General features: G+C 37.7%; 2 protein-coding genes across 4 annotated transcripts in view; one reads left to right on the forward strand and one right to left on the reverse strand.

Annotated features, from left to right (window-relative positions):
- Positions 1 to 1,634: 1,634 nt before the first annotated feature.
- On the reverse strand, positions 1,635 to 24,924 carry LOC149776813 (uncharacterized). 3 transcript variants are annotated; one of them, XM_089941520.1, is made up of 5 exons: positions 24,735 to 24,924; positions 18,547 to 18,641; positions 14,585 to 14,879; positions 4,073 to 4,217; positions 1,635 to 3,305 (listed from the first exon to the last, which is right to left on the reverse strand). In XM_089941520.1, exons 3-5 carry the CDS (start codon positions 14,859 to 14,861, stop codon positions 2,618 to 2,620), a joined length of 1,110 nt encoding a protein of 369 aa, XP_089797646.1. In that variant the 5' UTR covers positions 14,862 to 14,879; positions 18,547 to 18,641; positions 24,735 to 24,924; the 3' UTR covers positions 1,635 to 2,617. The 3 variants fall into 3 exon arrangements, with proteins under 3 accessions (XP_089797646.1, XP_089797647.1, XP_089797645.1); XM_089941521.1 differs by lacking the exon at positions 18,547 to 18,641 and adding an exon at positions 23,774 to 23,974; XM_089941519.1 differs by lacking the exon at positions 18,547 to 18,641 and having other exon boundaries at positions 24,735 to 24,923.
- LOC149776814 (putative transporter slc-17.2) overlaps positions 24,895 to 25,625 on the forward strand; it is a 46,823-nt gene continuing 46,092 nt past the window's right edge. Inside the window, exon 1 of the mRNA XM_089941356.1 lies at positions 24,895 to 25,026. The gene's annotated coding sequence lies outside the window, so the exon portion shown is untranslated. The remainder of the gene's footprint in view (positions 25,027 to 25,625) is intronic.

The raw sequence follows: 25,625 nt of genomic DNA on the forward strand, positions 1-25,625 counted from the left end.
AATGTATCTTAAAAGTTTATGAGTTGGTACCTGATGCATATCGCAAATGTGTCGGAATTGTAAAAGAAAACTGGACAAATCCATGTCAAATTTACGAGGGAAAAAGAAGAACTATTTGATAGGAGGTGCTCAGCCAAGAAGGTTCATCAGTATTACTAAATCCTCAGACAGCTGATATCAGTGAGGAATTCAGAAATTTCGTCCATATTGATGGCAAGACATATCCTCATGAGCAAAATCTTGACATTTTTGAAAACTGGTGCCCGCACGTTTGATGATTATTCCTTTACTCACACATTTCAGTTTTCAATACGTCTTCCTCTCAGCAACATTTTGGTAAGATATCGTCTGTCTCATACGAGTTCATCCAAATCTCAATTTGGCACAAGAACTATTAGATCAACGTTTGATAAAACTGATCGGATATCCTTATCTCTTCCGATGTACGCTTATAGACACAAGGCACGTCATTTCGGATTCATACAGATTGATAACAACAACATAGTATACTCAAAATTATTTTATTTAGAATAGGTCAAGGTCACAGTTTTGTATTAAAGGTTATAGTTCTGTATTGAAAGCAATACATTGATTGGGTTAAAGGACCCCAAGCCTGATTATATTATGGATTGTTTTGAACCATTCATATCGGAAGATTCTATATCACTTATTGGTGCCAAGTCAATCTCTATTAAAATAATAAAGGACACAGAAGCTTCTCAGAGTCTTTTATCATATTGCATGTTCCCTTTGTCTGAAATGTATTCTTCCCGAGAAAACGTTCTTATTCAGCAAATAGAGTGCGGCTTTGTTAATGTTTCTCTCCGTTGTGACCATTTGTCATCATGCATAGTCTCAGAGCCAGTGACTGTCTGAGGAAAGACGATTTTACCAATCGAGGATATTCAGTTTATTACTAGGCAATACTGAACCTGGAGATAAGGTCATGGTTAATCAGCTTGTAAATGAAGGCCATTGTTTGGATCAGAACCTTGCTCCTCTTGATTTATATCCTGCTCGTGCAGTTACCAGAGCTATTGCAAAACGAGCTATTGAGAATGATGTTAATCTGAAACTTATTCTTTTAGCTGACACATATCGGTCACAAACGTTCTTAACACCATGTTGGTTATTTTATAAAATCACGTATTTAACGATATCCGACTTAAAATATAGTTAGCGCACTTTCTGGCACTTGCAGTAATGGTATAAACACGTGCTCTCTCTCTCTCTCTCTCTCTCTCTCTCTCTTGCATGCTCGCACACACACACACACAAACGATAATCGTGTCTAGTGCAATGCATACAGCTCTATCACGTCAAAATTCGGAACTGCCATTTACAAGTCACAATTAGAACTCCTTGTCTGATAAGATCGTATACATTCTGTGTCGGAACGATAGAGAAATTAATGGCTTATTTTATATATAAAAAGTACTAAAATTAGTACATGTATTAAATAAACTGGGCTATATCAACCGAGCACAATAAAATGCTAGCTCGAACTTTCCCAATTAAACATCAAACATAAGTGCAACATACTGAAACATCGTTCTTCTACGCTGCGAAAGGTTGTAACATGAACGATGCATACATTTCTAATGCACAGCTGTCTTTGATATTTACTAGTATCATCTTGTTCATATGCTTTATTTCATATAATAATACAGACAAAAGACTTGCAGGAAACTACGTACCTTCTAGAAATATTTTACCTACTTTACAACAGTTTTTTTAAAACAGAAAACTATTAGTCAAAGTTTCTTTTCCCTACTTTTATCATCAGAAGAACATGTATCATAGATTTAGGTGAAAATCAACCTTGTGTTCTTCTCGTACATGTATCATTTCATTTCCTGGTCATATCCTGTGCATACAATATATACATAGCTTTAGCCAGCTTTACTCGCATGCACGCACCATTGTACGTTGGACGATGGAATTCCATGTATTTTTCAAACGTGTTGACAAACTACCAAATGTAAAGATGTGGATTAGATTTTTTATGGCACAATCTTGTTTATAAAGTTTATAAAACTGCAATTAAGATCATACACAATAGCTCGTGATCAAAACATTTTCTTACTCAAGGTATTATTCTTTACACATTGATGTCTTCGAGTTCATAATGCATGCATATCCATCAATCAACCTAATGTAAAACACTGAACTAATTAATCCTGGCATTTAGAATAAAACCCATCCCATAAATCAATCTACAATCCCTACGTTGTTTCGACCGACTGGAAAACTAATTGATTAAATGCTTGGAACTGACATGAAAGAGTTAATATTCTATTTTTTTAAATAAAAAATGTGTTGTCCTGTTTCTTTCCTGAAGTTCTACACGCTACAAAAGTCTGTAATTCCCAACTGTTCTATTCAAAGTCACTGTTGTCCACTTTAACACTGTAGCACTGTAGGTAGCTCTGCTCAGAGTCACTTTTGTCCACTTTAACACCATAGGACCATAGCTCAATCCAAAGTCACTGTTGTCCACGTTAACACCATACGACTGTAGCTCTATTCAAAGTCACTGTTGTCCACTTTAATACCACAGGACTGTAGCTGTATTCAAAGTCACTGCTGTCCACTTTAATACCATAGGACTGTAGCTCTATTCAAAGTCACTGTTGTCCACTTTAACACCATAAGACTGTAGTTCTATTTTTAATTTGGAAATTTCTAGATTCAGCTTATTTTTTTCCATATGTAGTTTCTCTTTCTCAACTTCAAGCTTTTCCATTTCCAATTTTAATTTTTCTTTCTCCAATTGTAAAACCTCTCTTTTGAGAGATATAATAGACGGACCTGGCGTCCGTAAAAGTGCAGTTGGCCCTTCGGTCGTAGACGGGTTCAAATATCGCCTTTCTATAGTGTGCGGCCTACTGTAGGGATGAACACTTGTAACATTTTTTGATGCGATCAGCACCGGTGTCTGTTTTGGTGCAATCGGAATCAGTCTCTTCCTAGTCTGGAATGATCTAGAATGTTCAACGGTGGGACTAGTGCTCGATTCTTGCTTGTTTTCAGAGGTGCATGGGATTGGGTTATATGTTGCATTACTGTCTATAGATGCTATAGTCTGAGGATTTGAGTGAGGTTGCAGACTCTCCTTTTTAAACACTTGAAATTGTTGAAATTGTTCTGCAATTTGTCCTTTGATTAATGGACTCTTTCTCTCAAGGTACATATCGCCCTCTTTGTTTGTAACATGAACACTTTCCTCTTCGTCAGACGTATGTGAACGTTTTCCAGAATTACATACACTTATTGGATCTACGTCTACGTAAACGGAAGGCTGCCTATAATAATAATAATAATAATAATAATAATAACAATAATAATAATAATAATAATAATAATAATAATAATTTCCCCTAAGGTAGATGCTACGCAAAGCTAAAATTTTAATCTTGGAAAATACAGCTTGAAATTTCAATTGTCATTTCTAGGTTACAAACATTTCCCCAACTTGTACAAAATATAACAGCTCGGCCTTTTTAGTAAGGTAATCAACAATACGAAAGTTGACACGACCATGAGAGGACAAAAGTCGACGTTTAAGAGTACGAACGGGGATCGATCGGAGTAAATACGGTATCGGAAGATATAAAGCTAGCTGAAACGTCGCCAAAACTTGGAACCAAGGAATTATGAACTACGGCTTGGACAAGAAGTAGAACGTGTACAATGGAACTTTTAAATGTCAAGGAACACAACTCTCCAAATAGGTGAGATTAAAAGATAAGACCATCCATCGGCCATAAAGAAATATGTAAATGAGTTAAAATACCTACTGACATAAATTTGAATTTGCAGTGTTTAAAACTTACAAGTAATTTGCTGTCTGCAAGAAATCTTGGTTGTCCAATTACAAGGTTTGTGATCAAGGGGGCTTAACTCTAAAGATTAGTACAGTTAACTAACACACCTGAACGTTTATATGTCATTCATTAAAAGTTGTTGTGTTTTAACCATCAATCTAAATGTGCACTGAATACAAAGAGTTATAAATCTAACTCAGAAAAAACTCTGAACTTCTGGTTAAAAGATTTCTGTCTTTGCTTACCCTGGTGGATCTAAATCGATCACGTCCGGATGATTGGTATCTCTTGATTGGTCCAAACCGCTTAGCGAAGTTGGGTCCTCACACATTATGGTAAAGACTTTCATTGAGATATCCGAAAGGTGTAATGAGTTCTGTATCCCTTCACCTGAAAAAAAGGTACATGGTTACGTCTGAAGTGACAAATTTTGTTCTTTATCCCAAAACTTATTTCCACAACGTCTAAAGACAACGAAATATGCCATAACTGGTGATATTTTATTATAAACTCTGGTCTGGTCACTTGCTCCTTCTTCCAAAGTAACAAGCTGAAAACAAATTAATGAACTAATATACGCCCAAGTTTATGTGGAATTGAACGCCCCAGTTAAAGTGGCACTTTAACACCCAAAGTTATGGGGCACTGAACACCCAGATTTAACTGGCACTGAACGCACACGCGTATGTGGCATTGAACGCCCAAGTTTATGTGGCACTGGACGCTCGAGTTTATGAAGGGAATCTTACGGAACATAAAGTTCAGTATTTTATACCCTACCAGCAATGTGGACGGTGTATAAAAATGATCCGTCAGTTCGTCTTTCTGTCTATTCGTTTAGTTTTATGTATGCCAGTAGTTTTACTGCCTGGTATGTGCGATAAATCTCATGTAAAAAAAATGTAACTGTGACATACGTTTAGAACCCATAGCAAAAGGTGAGAAGTGTTTTGTGGAAATTGCATGTCGATACGACCATCCCTTCAAGAGAAGAAGTGATAAGAATATTTTTCAAGAAGACCACCATAACCATCGTGTTGGAGGAATGACCATCGCCATTTTTAGTTGGACCAACACGTTATCATAAGTAGTCGTTTAGTGACTATGTCTATATGACCTTCTGCTTAAAAAAATGGAGCTATACCAAGTTATTAAAAGGTGGTACCAAGGCAACAGTATTGTAGGTCCAATCCACACCACTTTAATCAGTTCAAATGCACTTTTTATAAGAAGCGTTTTAATGAAAAGATATGACTTTATGTTGAGAAAACGTTGCGATAAAAGGAATTTAAAGATGTTCACTATGACCGTCACACTGGAGGTCTGAGTCGCGTCATTTCCTGTCTGGGCTAGTCTCGTTCAACCAGATTCTCGCGGACCTCCGTAAGATCTCCGCGCTATGTGGGTCCTCTGTGTGTGTGTGTGTGTGTGTGTGTGTGATTGCAATTTTTAACGTAGGTTTAACAATTTTTCAGTAATATCGTTATGATATATGCAGTGTGGCAGTTTATAGTGATGTCTACCATTTGTGCATCGTGCCGCAGACATGATGCATGATGTCCCACCCAGTGACATTATCCTGTCACCAGCTCGACCAGCCCTAACACTAACCCCTTCATATTGAACGCTGTTAGTACCATACTGGTAAGTCTTTGATATGACTCGGCCGGAGTTCAAACCCGCGACCTTCCGCATCCGAGGACGCTCTAAACCACTAGGCCACCATTGGTCCGATAGCATGCCTAATTTATTGCTGTTACATGTAGAAGGCGCTTCGTTCAAAGTTTGTACAAGCGTTACTACAACGGCATTTCTCACAAATTCAGAATTTATATAAATATACTTTCTCCTATCATTCAAGCCAAAATTATATAGCAAACTTAAAGATATACCATTAAATATGCTGTTTTTATCAGACACCAATGCAAATGGCATGTTTCAATATGTCAAAGAAACTGCCGATATCATCTCATCATCATGGTAACATATTAAGTCAACTCACCTTTTCAGCCAAATAATTTAAAACGTTGGGGAAATCTCGTTCAGACGTTACAGAGAAAACTTTCAGTATATTATCAGACACTCTTTTGACGGAGTTCTCACGAAGCCACGCGAACGATCTGATTGAACGAGACTAACTTTGGACTAAATAGATATCACAAATATAAAAAATTTATTTGAAAGCCCTATGTTCATATGACTATCTGTAAAGGAGAAATAGCTATAAATAATATTCTAGGGGATACAAATTCGGCCTTATTGGAGGACTGACCAGCACCATTTTAACTACATCTCCTAAGATTTCTTTTAAAGAAAACATCATGTCGATACAACCATACTTATAAAATAATTGCTGATAGCAAGATTATCAAGCCAGATATTATGGCGGGTGTTATAAAACAATTGCTGATAGCTAGATTATCAACCCATATATTATGGTGGGTGTTTTAAAACAATTGCTGATAGCGAGATTATCAAGCCAGATATTATGGCGGGTGTTATAAAACAACTGCTAATAGCAAGATTATCAAGCCAGATATTATGGCGGGTGTTATAAAACAATTGCTGATAGCGAGATTATCAAGCCAGATATTATGGCGGGTGTTATAAAACAACTGCTGATAGCAAGATTATCAAGCCAGCTAATATGGCGGGTGTTCTGGATGCCTGATCCGGACGATTTTCATTAATGATGGCCAAAATGTCATGAGAATTCGTTCAGTTAATACTTCGTGTCATTGGAAACATCCCTTCAGACGAAGTAGCGATTTTCAAAATGGTCACCATAACGGCCATATTGGATGTCAGATCGCCACAGTGTTAATGTATGACCAAATCGACATGGTGGCCGTGCTGGATGTCTAATCAGAATCATTTTCATCAATGATCAGTCACATATGAAAATAAGTATTTCCGTTCAAACCTATTGGTTTTTACGGCCTTCTGTTCTTGATAACAAGATATCAAAGATGGCTGACATGTCAGCCATATTGTATGTCCGGTGGGCATCATTCTCATTAAAAAACAACACAGTAAAAATTCTTCCAGCGAATAAACCGTGTTGATATGTGTATCCGTTCAGGATAAGTAGCGATATATTGTCAAGATGACGACCATGTGGCTGGTTGATTTGCAATGTGCTTTTCAGTTAAAACCAACCGGACATAAAAAGAAATCTTTCAGTGAAAATGACATGTCGATGCAACTATCAATTTAAGACAAGGTTTCAGGCTGGCTGATTTTGCTGCCATATTAGACGCCATCTCGGACGCATTCTCACTTAGGACCAATCAGACATTATAAGAATTCTTTTTTAATTTTGTTTTCTTTTGTGTGAAAACCTTTTGTCGATATGACCGTCTTGTAAGTAACTACTATTTCGTAATGGCTTGAAATGAATACTCCGTCTCTACGGTTATGGTTACCGGAACAGCTTGCTGATTTGCTCTGGAGCGTATAGTAAAAACTCGGATTGAAGAAAAGCAAATGAAATCCGTTATCATAGAAAGGCAAAAGGAACCCTAGGTGGGTCAGATATTGCTCACATGGGCAGCTGACATACGTCACCTTGTGATTGCAAATTCACTCGCAATGAAACTGCAGAGGAGAAATAAAGGTTTGGTTTGGTTTGGTGGGTTTATCGCCATTTTTCAGTACATGATAGGTTATACATTGTGGCCATTATATGTATTGGAGAAAGAGCCCGGGAAACCCCAGAAATAACCATTGACCCACGAAAAGCTATTGATGGGCTTCCTCGCGTACCCATGCTGGCATAGCCAAGACTCGAACCAACGTCGAGAGAGGTGAGCTGTCTGATCTGTAAAGGTGAGCGCGTCAGAATGTTTTGGCCATCCATGGAAAATCAAGCCTTGAAGCACATAGTTAAATTTTCTATTAATGTTGGTGAAATGTATCTTCTATTCGACTATATAATTACTTTCTCACTAAAACAATGACAAGTATGTATAAATCCAGCGTTGTCCCCTGGATATCTACACGTCCGCAAAGAAAAGTCCCTGACGCAAATCTTAGAATCTGTTCATAATCCCAATCTTAAACTATATACGCTTATAACTACCAGGAGAGTTAATCTGTGTACTCCGCATAGATTCCTGGCTATGTCCTTAACCACATATGACCTCATTAATGACGTGTTAATTTTTTGAAAGCACTGCTATTCCCACGCTTATAAAGCAAATGTGCTCAAAATCTGTTCAGAAATATGATCTCTCACGAGTGTTCAAAGGTTCAACGAAACTAATACAAGACCACCTCGTTAATATATGTGGCTGTAGTTCATAATGGAACACATTCGTATCTTGCTGATGCAATCTTATATGCCAAGAATGGTTCAAAATCGACCAGAAATATGACCTGAAGACATTTTACAAGCTCAACCAATCAGATGCAACATAACCTAATTTAAAAAGGCAGAAGTCACTCATATCCGAACTTGTGTGAAATCGTACGTACCAAATGTGATCACAATCTGATTAGAAATATGGGCCAAGAGTATCCACACGTTTAGCCAATCAGATGCAAAATAACCTTTATTGATATGTATCGATGTAGTTCTTAAACTAAATTGTCCGAGTCTTGATCCGGCAGAAATTAAGGCTATAGTGTATTCAAAACAAATTTGATAGACAGCCTGACGACGGACGAATGACGATGGTCGACGCACAACAAACGTAAGGCCAAATCATGGTCTTCGAAATGTAAGCTAAAAAGACACACGCACGAGCACACAAGCAGAATTTAAAACATAATTATCAGTGTTATAGATAAAAGCCTGGGTATTTACTTCCGTGTTTAATGGTGAGGAAAATGAGGATAAAAAGTTTCATATTAGTCAATGGATACAGTTGCAACGTAGTGAAACTTGTACTTCACCGTTACGTTTACGTGCTTCGAAGATTTAAGAATTTGCAAAAGCCGCCATATATGTATACATATATATGAAATATAATTTGTTGTATCCCCCTCCCATATTTATTGCAGCCGGTTGTCTTTTGCTTGCCATCAAATGTTTTATCTAATCCTGGCTGGCGTACAGGGAATGTATCTAATTCTAATTTTTGAATATTACTTGTACTTTATGCCTGAAGCCTCGTCAGTTCCAACGCTACAATGGCTTCTGAAAGCATCTCCAATCGGTGCGTGTTTGTGTGCATGTTTGTGTGTTTCTTTTAACAAAGTAACAAACTAACCGACTGACACAATTCAAATGTTCTGTAAGAATCCTGCAGACGACACAGTTTTCGCACTTATCTGTCTGCAACTCTTGGAAAACTGCCATAACGAATATTACTACGCATGTCGCTTCAGACACCGAATATGCCTCGACTTCCGTCGATATCCGATCGTCAAATAGTCTCGGTCAACGTGTCTTTCACGTTCTTCCCAATGACCTGTGTCGGGCGAGCGTCTGGCAAAAGGCTGTGAATCTATTACCGACAGATTTCTCAAGTATTTAGAACATTTGCAACATTTTGGTACCGAAGTGAAATTAATATCTTCTATCTGTTGGGCATACTCTGTAACAGATAATAAAAAGTGCGAGTGTGTAATTGTACATATTTCTATTCAACGTACCAAGGATAACCATTTATTATGTTGTGCGAAAATTGAACATAAGACTTGCAAATGAATTATCTCGGTTGCGTAAAAAGGAAGTCGCATGAAGAGTCTGATACTCCACTGTCCGAAAATAATTTACAGGAATCCAAATAAGACCAATTCTTCCGTTTAACTGCTCATTGTTGAAGTCATCTTTGATATTCTTGAGCCATAATATTTTAAAATTAGCCACTGTAGCAGCCATATTGGATGTATTATCGGCACCATTTTCATTTAGGACAAACTAGACACCTTTCACTGCTATTTTGATGAAAATGACTTGTTGATATGACCATCTTTTCTGGAAAATTAGTGGCAATAGCATTTTTACTGCAACTATCATATTGGAGGTCAGAACGACACCGTTTTTACTCAGGATTAACCAGATATCATAGTCAGTCTTCTGGTGAAACCCCCATGTCATTACTACTTTCTATCAATAATAAAAAGGTTTTCAAAATGGCTGCTGTAGTTGCCAAACTGGACTTCAGATCGGCGTTATTTTCGTTAGTCTTAACTAAACGATCGTAAGAAGTCATCTGGTGAAAACCCAAAGTTGATAGAACTTTCCATTTTAGGAGGAGTTGCTAGTTTTCAAGATGGCCGCTGTGACGGATATATTGGAAAAGAGATCAGCACAATTTTTATTTAACACCAATACGACACCATAACACATTATCCGGAGAATATTCCATACGAATATGATCTTTATCAAGACCGTAGCTGTGGGGACCATACGAGATGTCAGATCTGCACCTAATTTCACTTAGGACCAACTAGATATCATCAGAATCTTTGAGTGGACACTGAATTTATTTGACCATCTATTCAAGAGGAGCAACAATAACAAGAATTTTAACATAGCTACTGTGACGGCCAAATTGGATGTCTGAGCGGAGCCATTTTCATAGAGTATCAACTTGACATCATAGAAAGTCTTTGGCTGAAAATCACATGTCGACGTACTGTTCCATTCAGGGGTTGTGGCGAAAACAAGACTTTCAAGATGACTACCGTGCGCCCATGTTGGACATCAGACAGGCAACCTTTTTTGTAGTAATAACTAACCATCATAAGAATTATTTTCAGTTAAAAAGCTCAAAAGAAATAACAAGCTATCAATTCCGCAGATGTACCGATAACAAGATTTTCAAGATGACTGCTATGGCGGCCATACTGAATGTCTGAAGAGCACCATTTAAATTTAGGACCAACCAGATAAATGCATGTGTGTGTAGAGTTTCAGAGCAATCCTGAGAAGTTTATAAGGAATAGCAACAATAAACTCGTGCTAACGCACGGACGGACGCTTAGCTTACGAGACTAATACATCATGTTGTCTGGCAAGCTTCGTTTTTAACGTTACAATAAATGTATAAACCTTTATATGACTCTTGCTTAGCGTAGATCCTTCTAAAAGTCACGCGAAAGTCTTTGTTGAACAAAATGACTCGGAAATGTTCAACCAGACGATCGCGTGACTCGGGGAGATCTACCCCAACCACGAGTTTATTAAATATCCATACAACGATTGTAACATTTAAAATATAGACTGACTGAAAATCATTTGGTAAAATCGTTATCAGTTTGGCTATCTGCTTATCGTTATTAACGAAAACTTTGGATAAGTAATTTCGCAGTTGGCGTATTGAGCTCTATTGGTCAAAGACAAGAGCATGTTTGCTAACTAAAACTAAACTACTAAAAGGATTGTTATGAAACTTTACATACACATTTTTAATCGCAACCTCAATTTGTTCCTGAATGAAAAAGATTTCCCAAGGACATCCAATATGGTGACCACGGCGCCAAGGCACCCATAATTAAAATATCGGTAATACTTATGAACGGTTACTTGTTTCGAAGTGGTACTTTCTTTCGAATATTCCATTTTGATACGTTGATACGTTTTTGACCGTAACTGAAAATTGTACCCATTATACCGCCAACGCGGAAATTTTAAAATAATTTATTATTAATAACTCTCATAAAGAGAAAGTCATATCTCCATGACTGCATGTTGGGGGGTGGGGTGGGAGTCACTAAAATATTGTTACACGCAAGGAGTCTCTCTACAGAACGAATCAGAGATCTACGCTAAAGTCCTAATAACGCGCCAAGACTATAAATAATTTTCCTTAAATCTATCAATGACTACCAAAATCACAACTGCATATTTGCATCACAACCATACAACTTCGCAATTTGCATGGTTTCCTCTCATTAGGATTCCGTAGAGTAAATACTATAAAATACAAATCATAACTCAAACACCCAATGCAGGGAACTATTTTCCTGATTCCAACACCGAGTCAGTCGAAGCAAAGTTCTGAACCACAGCTCAGCTGTTTCCTTCCACTACATTTACCTTCATAGCAGCAATAAAATGCGTCTCCATATCATGGAACAATCCCATATCTATGATTCCATTGTGCAAAATGTAAGTCCCTATCACAAATATTCCACATGGTAATACACAACCAATCAGCACATTTAAACTGGCATAGGAACTACTTGGCTCATACCCATTTGCTTGGCTCTGACCTGAACTCAACTACGAAACTGAACCATGCCATCATAAAATATCATTAATAGTGCCCTCTGTGACGCTTACCCCTAGCAATTGGCTAATTACTCGGGCTGAGAAACATTTCCTCAAGACCAACTTCCCACAATCTAACAAATAACCACAAAAACCTAGCGAAGCTCAAAATGGAGATATAAATATAAATGGCAAATACCCAAAATTTATTACAATATTCACAAGCTTCGGGTATGAAGTTGGTCATAAACGAAACTGAGGACTCCAATATTGCCGCCATGGCGGCCATTTTGACAATCTTAGTATCGCTAAGTCTATTGAACAGTAGTTACATGGTCGTGGAGACGTCATATTTTCATAAAGACTTCAGATGACGACTATTTGATCCTAAAGCAAGATGGTGCTAATCTGATATCCATCTTGAAAATCTTGTTATCACGACCTCTTCTGGTCGGGTAAACAAGGTGTTTTCATGTAAAGACCTTTTCTGCTGTGTTATTTATACTCAGTAAAGAATATGTTGTCATATCGACACTATCAGACTTAGTATGATTTCTAATAAATCTTAAAGGTAAATGGCACTGAACAAGCTTTCAACGCTGAGACTATGGTAGCTATTTATAGAATCTTGTTCTCGCTATTCTTCATGAAGGAATGGACGTATAGCTATGGGATTCCACTAAAACACTTCTTACTATAAGCCGTTAGTCCTTAATGACATTGATGCAGGTATAACCTCCAAAAATGGCCACCGCAGTCACAATGGTTACAGCTACGAATCCAGAACGGAAGACCGTACCGAGATTCTGTCTTTAATTAGACAACAAATGTTTGTTTTTTTTCCAACATGAATTTGTTCTTTATTAAAATGATGTTGATCCAGCTACAGAAATGGCAGCCTTGATATCTTTATTGAGTACATATCCTATACCGACTGTCTTATCGACACTGGATGTTTGCTCAAACCAAAGAGCAATGTGTTGTACGTAGCAGTTTCTGAATCAATACGTTGCTCAGCAGGTCTTCAACGTGACCCCAAAGAGGCCATTCCAAAAATAAAGTCCTTTTGCGCGAAAAGGTGTCAATGGCATTTGGTTGTGACTAAAACACTTACTGCAGTGTGCAATTGGTTCGGAATATCCTCAGGACTTTGAAAATCAGCTTGATATTCCGGTCAAGTCCAATGTCACTGCTTGCAATTTTGTTATCCTACAGATTGAGCTGTACTTGCTTGTGACCATGATTAAAAAAAAAAAAAAAAACATGTAAAAATGAATGGCCATGAAACACAATTTCTAGATACGTCAAAAGAATACACTGAATGATGCAGTTTGGATAACTTAAAAAAACAGTTAACAAAATTTCACAAAGGGAGACTATTCGCGACCGGACCCTGATACAAACCCAGGACATTCATAACTCTAGGTGGGCGCTCTACCACTTGTAACAATCAAAGTTGATGACCTTGACCCGTTCTTTAGCATGTGTGCATATATTTAACGGTGTATGCGCCGAGTTTAGTGACCCTCTATGATATTACGTTAGAGGTCAAAGGTCATGATGGAGAACTTGTACTGCGCTGAAATGTATCTTGTGAATATGTCAACACAAATATGTCAGCTCAAACATATACGGATATATTTTTCTTTCCAAACTTGATATGTTGATGTTTTACAAAAAATATCCGAGATGATTTCATTACTCGGCAGGTAAAAATGAATATAAAAGGCACAGAAGAAACATACATACTGTGGATTCGTGGAAATTCTTTTCAGCCTATAGAGTGTGAATCCTTTCAAGAAACTAGTATTATCTATGTTTTCGACCGACAACACAGTATATGTACTGATAATATTGAAAATCATACAAAATCGTTCGACTATTTCAATTTTCATGCGCACGTACTGATCATGCAAAAGGTGTAAGCATTGTTTAATTCTGTGGCAACATATATCCTACCGCCTCTACAGTATATAACAGGCACGGTTACATTTATCGAAATTCACAGTGTCGATGGGCTTGACGATATACATAGCTGATATTGTTGATTACTTGTTTCTTTTTTAACACATGGTGATCTTGCTGTGTATTTGTTTCTTTTTTAACAGAAAAACAAATCAGAAATGAGTGGCACGTACTGCACTGCTAGCACCCTGTTGTAACGCGGCGTATGTTTATATGATACACACCAGACTAACTGAACGAGACAATTCGGCAACAATGGAGATGCCTCCGCAAAGAAAAATCAATAACTTATTTCTGCATAATCCACGCTGTGATGAACTCGCTGCATAACGCGTTAAACGATGCCCAACCGCGTGTCACTGTGAAGAGCATATAAATGTTGTAGTCAGTGTCGGTCCAAGGGTTTTCGGTGCCGAAAGTGAACTATGACTTAAACGCCACCTACTCACCCCTACCCCACTGAGAACAAAATTAATTTCCGTCTAATATGGCACCCTATTCGATCGCCTATTTCGGCCTCTGTATATTTAGATGTCTACATATCATACTGTATTTTAATATTGTTCAGTTATGAATCTTGCTCATAGCCATTAGTAACAAGGAAACAATTCCAATTTGAAATCCATACCTGAAGTGGAAGAGCGAGGTCTGACTTTACCGGACAACTCATGTTTTGCTGTATTGCACAAGTTTTCCCATTTTTTCTGTACATCCTTAACGCTTCTGGGTACGTTAGGGTTGGCGGTGTTTATGATGTCACAAATTTCCTCCCACGCCTTCTTCTTCATTGCAGTTGTGACGTTGCGGCTGTACTTGGCTTTTAAAATGTCCTTCCGTTTCCGGTATTCCTCAACCAACAAGGCCCTCTCCTCGTCCAACCAATTAGGTTTCCTTTTGAGGGCCATTCTGAGTAATTCTTGAGTCTAAAAAATTACATCAATGCACATTAACAGAAGATTTGTATACCCCGAAAGCACACAAGCGATCAATACAAAACTATCCTTTATTAATGCAGCTGATTTATTATCTGTGTCATGTTCTTTAACCAATATTTAATTTAAGCACTAGTATTATTCAAACCTGGACACTTCTTCGTTATTTATTTCTAAGGCTCGAGATCATTCATCCGGCTTTGACATTTGTACGACCAATAATAATAATAATAATAATAATAATTGTATACTAATAATTGTATCATTATTATTATTATTATTATTATTATTATTATTATTATTATTATTATTTCCCATAAAAGTGTCCTATCTTACCTTGAACAGGAGAGTTCTTCTGACCTCCATTTTAATTACTTCATGCTCCGCCACGACTTTAGATGGTGAAATTATTATTTTTTTTCATTAATAAATTAACTTGGCGACATGAATGATCTAATGTGTGATGGGATCAGGAAAACTACAGTAACATCAATCCCTTGTTACAGCGTACATGTAGAGTAAATACGTGTCATTCATTGTAGTGAGAGAAACTTCGGAGTCTCTCTTAGATCAAGACCCATAGTGGGTACTAGTGTAAAAAAGGAGGATTTATTTGGACTCCAAACAAACCCCTTCCATCCTGATATTTTCACCCCTATTACTTACAGAGTGTATGCTTGAATTTGAATACGTCAAGCTAATGAGAACACCTAGGAATGTTAATAAGGGCGATTGATTTTGTCACAGTAGTTAATGTCTCGTCTCATTTTTCTAATCTCTCGAATCCCTAGTTTGTATTGTAATACATTTGGAGTATAAGCATTTGTTTCTAGTATTTCATTTATAGGATTTCTTAGATTTTTGTGATTACTTGTTTGATTATGTGAGGTCGGTGCTGGGAATAAGTCCTCAGACCGAACAATTAACTAATTACTAGGAGCAAACGACATAGAGTGAAGTGTTAGTGAGACTTCATAATATCATGGTTTACTTTCACTGAATTCAGGCCACAGCCGCATGAGTGTCCCTGAGTTCAGTAGTCCCTATTAAAATCTAATTGTGTAAATTGAATGTGTGACTCCAGGTGCAGTATTTATAATTGGAGACTGATAAACTATACAATGGAATAAACGAGAGGGGACTGTTCCGTCATCGGCAGGTGCCGGTTATTGCTGCTATGGTGGTAAATACGGTGTAGAGTTACAGGCGAAATGTGACTTAAAATAATGATTTGACTGGCCTAAGGTGGCGTAGAAAAATAGTTCCCTGTACTGGTTGGTTGAGTTGTACAGCTGCACGGTACGTTACAGAAAGTTAATGTTGTTGTTGTTGTTTTGGGGTTTAACGCCATATTTCAGCACACGATAGACTATGCATGGCGGCCAGTATTAATGGTGGAGGAAGAACCCGGAAAAACCCCAGCAAGAACCACCGACCCACGAGAAGCTACTGGCGAGCTTTCTCACATACCCACGTTAGCCGAATCCTAGACTCGAACCCACGCAGACAGAGGTGAGATGGCAGTGATCCGTAACTCGGGGCCCCCAGAAAGTTAATGAAGAGAAGCCATACAGCTGTGAGGTTGACAGGCAATTGGGAAGTTGTGAGATATGTGGTCAGGTATTAATTAGAGTAAAATTATTCATAGTTTGGACGCGTTTGTATTTCCAGTTTACAACAGTATGGGAGTCTTTGAAAGCAGCGAAAACATGGCTTCATGCGGGATTCGCGCCAGGGTTCTAAAATCGCTCAGTAAAGAAACCCATCTGACGTGTTACAGTATTATCTACTTTTTGTTATACAGGTGCGGTGAAAATTCTAAAACAGAATATTCACACTGGGATTAATGTGCTATTAAGAACTCTGCCTAACTCCTTTGCTCTCAATTTTTCTAGATCAGTATAATAATATCCAATTTTTACTAACACATTTTTCCTTACTAATCTTTATTTTTTCTGAGCTGAACAGGAAGTTTATATGATCATTAGATGGAGCGAGCAATATACTTCAAATTACGATACCAGTAACCACAATCATGATCGAACCATGTTTTATATGAATGGTTGTTGTTACTGTTGTTGTTTTTGTTATTATATTGGTTTTGTTTTGGTTCAGGCTGAGGACTATGGGTTTGTATTATATATTTTAATACAAACTGAAGAAACGAATTAATAATCTGAAATATGTAACTGGTGTCTCAATGCTACACTTATATCAAGATTTATAAGTTTCCTTTTCCTACATACACAAATCTTGTAATTATCTTTCAAACTGGTCAAACGATACCAGCTCCCGAAAATATGCAGCAATTTACTTAGATCATTTTATACCATTGAAAGCCGGTCTGCATATTAAAATTATGCTCAAACATGCTTGCTTTGGCAATGATCCGAGTTTACATTCGAAAACTAAAAAGTTAACTTCAATGAGCAATTTATCAATTTAGAACTGAGCAAGCTCACACGTTTTCGTACCTGCTTTAAAATAAGTTACATTCCAATGTACTTAACTCAGCACCTAACACAAAGGTAAATGAATTCTACAACATAAGACAGATAATTGAATTCTACTACATCTGACAGAGGCAATTGAACTCAGCACATAAAACACTGGTAACTGAATTCTGCAACATAAAATACAGGCAATTGAATTCTGAAAAAAGACACGGGTAACTGAATTCTGCAATAAATGATACAAGTAATTGAATTCTAAAACAAAAGACAGGTAAATGAAATTGCAACAAAAGACAAAGTGATGTGAAGTCTACAAAATAAGACACAGGAAACTTAATTCTGCAACGAAAGACAAAGGTAACCAAATTCTGCATGAAAAGACACGGGTAACTGAATTCAACAACAAAAGACATGGGTTAATATATCTGCATTTGTAAAATACGCCCGCCTCCGCAGCAGAATAAATCTCCAAGTCCCCCAAAAATCAGACTTAATAGAATTATTAGAACGTTCTGTAATGGTATGAAAATCTAACCAGATCATTTATGTATGCGTACACATGATTTGTCTTAACTATGTGCATTGTAGTTTTGTTAACAAACTCCAGAGAGTTCGAAAATATAATTAAAAAAATTAAAAGACCATATTGCTGTAATGGTCTGAAATCTAGCCTGGTCAAACTAGATAAGATATAAAAATGACTGACAGATTTCACTGTCTATCAAAATATTGTTTTTTAATTATGCTTGCAGGCGTTTTGTCAAAAAGATGTTCATGACCAACAAGTTTTACAATGGATTAAAAAAATTACAAACTGATTTAATAACCTGAAAATCGCATCCCATTACCTATAGACCAATACAAATGGGTTCATGTAAATTCATCTGCATACCTCCAGTGTTTTTAGCTTAACTTTGTGAAAAGAAAACAGTACCAGCTGAATAAAAATGTTCAGGTTAACCCAGTGCTGTCTAACCAGCGGCCCGCGGGCTGATTTTAAATGGCCCGCCAGAGCTCGAGCAGCTATACAGTCGTTGCTTTTTAGTTTTCTGCTGCGGCCCGCGGCTTCAAGAAAAACATTTTTCAGTGGCCCATGGTGTCAAAAAGGTTGGAGAGCACTGGGTTAACCGGTTGGTTGTTTTAAGACATTACAGGGTATATATTTCCCAGAAAATCAGAGCTAAGTGTCTTTCTGTAGGCCATACCAAGAATGCATATCCAGACTGGCCTAGACGAGTATCGAACCTGCAGTCACTGGATTACGAGTCCGGCTCTCCACCAATTGATGTATGGCGGATATCTTTCAAAAAGTAAAACAAAAATTAAAATTGTTGCGACCACCTGAAATTAAGTCAGGTGAGACTATTCATAACCATGACAAAGTGCGAAAAATGTAGTAGAGTCATGTACTCGTAACCAAGACAAAGTGTATAAAATGCAGTCGGGTCATGTACTCATGACCATGATAGTGCGTAAAATGCAGTCGGGTCATCTTCTCATTCCCAAGATAAAGTTTGTAAAATGTCGTAGGGTCATGTACTCATGACCATGATAAAGCGTGTAAAATATGCTCTTGCGGTTTTTTTTTGGTTTTTTTTGGTGGGGGGGGGGGGCGGGTTAACGCCATTATATATGGTGGCCTGTATATGTGGGCGATGAAGAACCGAAAAGTTGAAGGCAAGCTTTGTCACATACCCACGTAGATCTATCCATAACTATTGCGGACAGATTTGAGATGGCAGTAATTGGTAAGACAATCACCTTAACACTATTCGACCACCCGAGCGCCTTTTGTAACTATCTCCTCATGGCCATGATTACCTACATGGCTCAAAGTCCACTAGTAGTTTTGCGTCGAACAACTAAAATGGATTGTACATAAAAAGCAATATGCTCCACTCTGCTATCGCAGAGGAGACATGCAAAAATCATATAAACTAGTTTATACTTCATTTCCATTGCAAATCTAAAGAAAATACTTCTGGCATGCGCAATAAAACCAACAGTAAGGACAGGCCCAATGTGGGAAATTAAGACATGCCTCTTCGAATTATTCAAGAGATGATGCGAGATTATTTCGCCTCCAATTATGTAAGTGCCCGTGATTATAATTAGATGTGCACAGCTCGTCGAAGGGCTCCTCGAAAGGGGAAAACACCCAAAGTGACCATTGCTTAACATTGCTCACTCACCTACTCTGCTTTGCACATTAATATTATTGGAGTCCTGTGCCAAACGTATAACATTTTCTTTACCATTATTTATATTTCTAATTTAATTTGCAATTATTTGTTTTGTATTTTTTTTAAATGATCGATTATTAGAACGCTCAAGTTTTATAACCTGAGGGGAGCTAGTATTTGTTTTGAAATTTTGCTTTTTCAAAGTTTAACGTGACTCTACCCAGAGAATGGAAACAAAAGAAAAAACAAATAAGACCTGGTCGTCAGGTTTTGGATCTCTCCGCAATCCCTGAATCTGACCTTCCAATATCAGCAGAGATGCTGCATCAATCACCTCATAATCCGGGGGACAAAAGTTGGCGATATTCAAGGTCTACAGAATGGAGGGATGGGACAATATTTCTCGTTTGCTCGGGGTGACATCCCGCTGTTTAGAAATGGTATTTTCATTATAATAAAGGGTAAAAAATAATCGTGCAGCCTATTGTGAAAGTGCTTGGGGGGGGGGGGGGACTCCATAGATATTCATTTGCCTGGACTTCCGCTGGAAGTGCTTATATAAGAACTCAAAATGTAGTTGGAGCATACGAATATGATGAAAGTCATCCAAGACAAAATGCCGACGTTCTGGGGTCTTCCCACCTTTTTCCGCAGGTATAAGAATGTTGTACATGACAGAGGATGATCCTAAGCAAGTTCCCCCTATTTTGTATATAATGGGTTTTCTGAAAAATTCATGTTACCGGCTGTCCTACTAATACCGCACATTGAACAGATGTGGTACCATAGGACATCCGCCAAACGAGTGTACAAATCCAGAACCGCATCCAAGATAGGAAAGATAGATGATGCTACTAAATCCAAGCTCCAGGAAATACCTGATCCTGTACAGGAAAAGGAGTTAGTTCAAACTAAACTTGAATAGGAGAGTTACGAGCAAACAAGTGCATGAGAGAAAAAGAAAATGGAAACGAATGCTCAAGAGAGAAAAAAGCAGCAAAAGAAAAAAGAAAAAGCATCCTCGTGGAGAATACGAAGGCTCCGTAATACGTACTTGAGTAACCTAAATTTGAGGACACCTTGGTCTCACAAACAGCGGCAGTGACTGTGGTGAGCGAGAGTGTAGATTCAGAGAACTTGAAACAGAAACAAGATACGGAACCGACCAACGTGACGGAAACAAATCTAATAAATGATTCGGTTCCGGAAGAGGGAGAAATACACACATACAAAACATTGATTCAGAAACTATTGAAGAAGGTATACAAAACACACAATTAAAACATCATGCCAAAAATAGGTGTGAATATTACATCACCTATGAAGAAGTCGTTAAAGCTATATATGACCTAACAAGAGGGAAATTCCCCATGGTTATCTGGCCTAACAACTGATTCTCACATAAAATTCCAAAACCAAGTTGCTTATATTCTTAGAGTGTTTTCAATTACATGCTTTTTTAATTGGGAAATGACAAAAAACATGAGGGAGGGGATCATTACACTAAAATTAAGCGAATCGGGGAGCGTGACAACATAAAAGAATTGGCGTCCAAACACCCCTTTTAAACACGGATTATACAATTTTAAGTAAAGTCATGACATACAGGCTAAAATCATGTAGAGGCTCTAGTGTTGATATTATTCAAAGCTGTGGGGAGGGAGGGAGAAAGATTTTAAACAATACTCTTTCAATAAATTCAATAACAGATCTAAGAGAGCCATGCTACTTTTCAATCAATAAAAGGCTTTTGATCGAATTGAGCATGGCTTCATTGAAAATTCTTTATATATATATATATATATATATATATATATATATATATATATATATATATATATATATATATATATATATATATATATATATATATATATATATCTGTGTGTGTGTGTGTGTGTGTGTGTGCGTGTGAGTGAGTTTGGGGGAAACTTTGGTAAATGAATTACAACTATTTATAATAAAATCATGTCAAAAATTTATATTACTGGAGCACTGACGCGGGACATCCCAATAGAGGGATCAGTCAGACAGAGATGTCCACTTTCAATGTTCCTAAATTTTATATCGATAGACACATTAAGCACAAACATAAACACTAGTAATGATATACAGGAGATTAAAATCCCAAACCTAATAAAGACTCCAAATATGACTACATGCATATGACTGAATTGATTTCAGTCGAGATTACTCCTCATTTGATTTCGGAAAGCATTGGGGTCCGCTATAGACCATGACAAGACTGAAATAATCCTAACAGATAACTAGCGCAGAAATCACCGTGTTCTCCCCCAACACTTAATTAAAAACACGAAAACACTAGGTAGTATCTACGGCACAGATTATGTCCAGATTAACTATAAACAGCTATCAGAGCAGTGCTGTCCAACACGCAGCCCGCGGGCTGATTTTAAATGGGCCGCTAGAGCTCGAGCAAGTATATAGTCGCTGCTTTTCAGTTTTCAGGTTGGACAGTACTGTATTAGAGAAAGTAGATGATTTTGTTGTTATAGGGTTTAACGCCATTTTTTAGCACAAGACAGGCTATACATGGCTGCCAGTATTAATGGTGGAGGAAGAACCCGGGAAAACCCCGGAAAGAACCACCGACCCACGAGAAGCCACTGGCAAGCTTTCTCACATACCCACATTAGCCGAATCCGAGACTCGAACCCACGCAGTAAGAGGTGAGATGGCAGTGATCGGTAACGGAGAGCGCTTTAGACCACTCGGCCTCCCCCTCAGTAATGTATAGGAGGCGTGTGTGTGTGTGATTTGGATTTTTAACGTAGCTTTAACAATTTTTCAGTCATATCGCTACGATGTCTGCATTGTGGCAGTTTATAGTGATGTCTAGCACTGGGGCATCATGCCGCAGACATGCCCACCCAGTCACATTATCTTGACACCAGGCCGACCAGTCCTAACACTAACCTCTTAATGCTGAGCGCCGAGCGAGGCAGCTGTAAGTACCATTTTTGTAAGTCTTTGGTATGACTGGGTCGGGGATCGAACCCACGACCTCCCGCATCCGAGGCGGACGCTCTAACCACTAGGCCACCGGAGCGGTCAAGAGGCGTGGAAAAGAAGGGACCTACCTCTGAGGTTACTCGTAGAACGATTTGATCCTTTACAAAGCCAGTCCTTACAGATGTACATGAGATAATGTACAATACATGATAGCACCACGCATATAGCACATACTGGACGCACACTGATCCCCGGCGAGGATAGCTAAATAAAGTAAAAGGCTTGGAAACCATTCAGAGAAGGACGAGCCTTATGAAGCTGATTTGTGTTAGGGCAGCTTACAGAACCCTAATTCCAAATTAAATTAATTTGTTCACAAATTTCTATTTTGATTATTTTCTCTCAATAAAACACACAACAACAGACTATGGACGGAAACACATACAGACATAAAAACTTATAAACTTTCGGACCAAGCGGGTCCCCTCAAGGCTAGCCACCTCAATTATAGGTGGAGGGCGGAGAGGGGTCCTCACCAACAAACGCCTCCAGTTGTATATGGAATACTTTGGTGAGTTATCTACATATAAAAGACAATATGAAACCTATAATAAAAGAAAAATTGTTCCTTGTTATCTACAGATATTCAACACTATTTCTGTTTGAATCCGGTGAGCCTTTTACATTACTACGTTTCGCATAATGAACAAGACCACTAGTCATTCAGTTTCTACTTCTACAAACATGTTTGATATTACTATACTCTCTGATAACAATATTATCATGGTTAACAGATTCAGTTTCTAATAACACAGAATGGCTCATGAATCTGTTTATGAGAATCAACATCCTCGAGGTTATAACTCATCTTGGTGAACTGTTTGCTAACAAGCCATGCATATGTCATGCACTAACAATGAGCTTTGTCTTCAACAAGACGTACCTAAGACTCAACAGAAAACGTAACATTAAGAGATTGTAAATTGTATTGACGCTACGTAATAACTAAACAGACTCTTTATATCACTAAATTCACACTTATTCTTTACTGGTTAGTAAAATACTGAGACAACATCAATTGTCCACGGGATGGATGGGTTTGGGCGCAAGTTTTGCTCTAAATAAAAAAATAACAATATAAGTATATTCTTTATAAAAAAAAATATTACTTGCACATGCCTAATGATTTGAATATGTTATCTTAAATTTGGTACAATAACTGGCCATTAACACGCCTTTTCTCGTGATATAATGTAATACGGTACATATTAATTACCTATTGTACTCGATGAACCGTACACCGTGCTTCAGCTAAAAAAAGATCGATTGATGAAATGCCAATCGTGTGTACATGAAGAATCATAAGCCACACAAAGCTGCCTCAGAAGTCTTATCTTTGTACTGCGTGCATGTTTTATCTCTTTACGGTTGGTACTTAGATTCAAAACTGCATTTACCTCAGGCTTCGTGTAGCTACCTGCAGAGGAATATATATATATATATATATATATATATATATATATATATATATATATATATATATATATATATATATACCCAAAAAAATGGTCACTAGCTAAATTGGCTTGTTATACTGAAACCTAGGCGGCTTTTGTTTAAGGAATAATCTAGTCTCAAAAATAAATGAGAATGAATATTCTATGAATTCTTATTTAATACTGTAAGTATAGGTCCCGTGTCCCAACAATGAATAATTCTTCATCCTTTGAACATTACTCTTAGTATTTGTTCACAACCCAAATGAGCCGTAAGCAATATAAATATCCCCACTGACCCTCATATTGATTTATCTCACTGACGCCAGCTATACACAGGTCTAAGTGCAGTACAGACTACACAAAACCATAAACTATACATGTACTATTAAATATTCCACTTACCACGTGGAAACGTACGTGAGCCTCTTGTTCATTCTGTGCTAAGAATAGCCGAGACCTTGGTTCAGTAACAAAATATAGGCCCAGCGTTAAAGGTACTATAAACGTCATGGATTCTTATTTCAGACCGTAAGTATGGCGTATGTCATACAGTAGAATAATAATCCTTCATTTGTAGGTCACTTCTAAATATTTGTTGACATCCTTATTGAGCCCATAGCAATCACAATATGTCAACTTACCCTCATATTTATTCCACTAACGCTAGGTGTGATGCATAAGTCTAAGTACAAAACAGACTACATACATTGTACATGTACTATTAAATATTCCACTTACCATGCGGATAAGGGCGTAAACCTCTCTCCTCAGTTTTTAGTAAAATGTTAGGCCACGACGTTTCAATCTTCCTGTCTGTTGACACCATCTGCAACTACTAGAATGGCTTGACCTTTATGCTGGTGTTGTCAGCGCTGAGGAAGCACTTAGCAATAAATTATTCAGACCCAGTTCTAAGTGGTCGTGATATGCCACACTGCACTTAAGGAACACTAAGCTTGAGTTAGAGGCGCTCACGGGGAAATGGATATAAATCGGTCTCGTGTATGTTGCCATTGGACCTGGCTTAAAGGTAATCCTTCAAGTAATCGTATAGATTTAATAATAACAGTCAGTGTTATAAAATCGCATTAGAAAATCAGTGGCAAACATTAGATCTTTTTGATAACAACTCAGCTCTCTCTCTCTCTCTCTCTCTCTCTCTCTCTCTCTCTCTCTCTTACACACACACACACACTTAAGCTGGTTAGGGATATTTTCTCAACTTTTGCGAATTTCTTTTATAAAATGTATTTTGGATTTTTAACGTAGTTTCAAAAAATTTCAATCATATCGCTACGATGTCTGCAGTGTGCCAGTTTACAGTGATGTCTAGCACCGGGGCAATTTGTCCCACCCAATCACATTCTCCTAACACCAAGGCGACTAATCCTAACACTAACCTCGTAATGCTGAGCGCCAAAACGAGGCAACTGCTAGTGCCATTTTAATAAGTCTTTGTTATGACTCAGACGGGGTTTGTACCCGCGACCTACCGCATCAGAGGCGGACGCTTTTAAAGATTACCCGACAACTAAGCATAATATCTGCTTGCAAGGGATACAGTGATATATACGTGTCGCTGTCCGAATGTACATACGTCTGGACGTTTCTTTTGATTGTCTCGTTATT

Source organism: Sinohyriopsis cumingii, chromosome 18 (genome assembly GCF_028554795.1).
Source record: "Sinohyriopsis cumingii isolate HCF-2022 chromosome 18, ASM2855479v2, whole genome shotgun sequence".
NCBI lineage: Eukaryota > Metazoa > Mollusca > Bivalvia > Unionida > Unionidae > Sinohyriopsis > Sinohyriopsis cumingii.

Bases quoted from the DNA above. Each gene is read 5' to 3' on its own strand.
- LOC149776813 (XM_089941519.1), bottom strand. The intron at 4,218-14,584 runs GTATGGATTTCA...CCTTTTTTTCAG, and splicing joins ACCTCGCTCTTCCACTTCAG to GTGAAGGGATACAGAACTCA. The intron at 3,306-4,072 runs GTAAGCAAAGAC...TTATTATTATAG, and splicing joins ATCGATTTAGATCCACCAGG to GCAGCCTTCCGTTTACGTAG.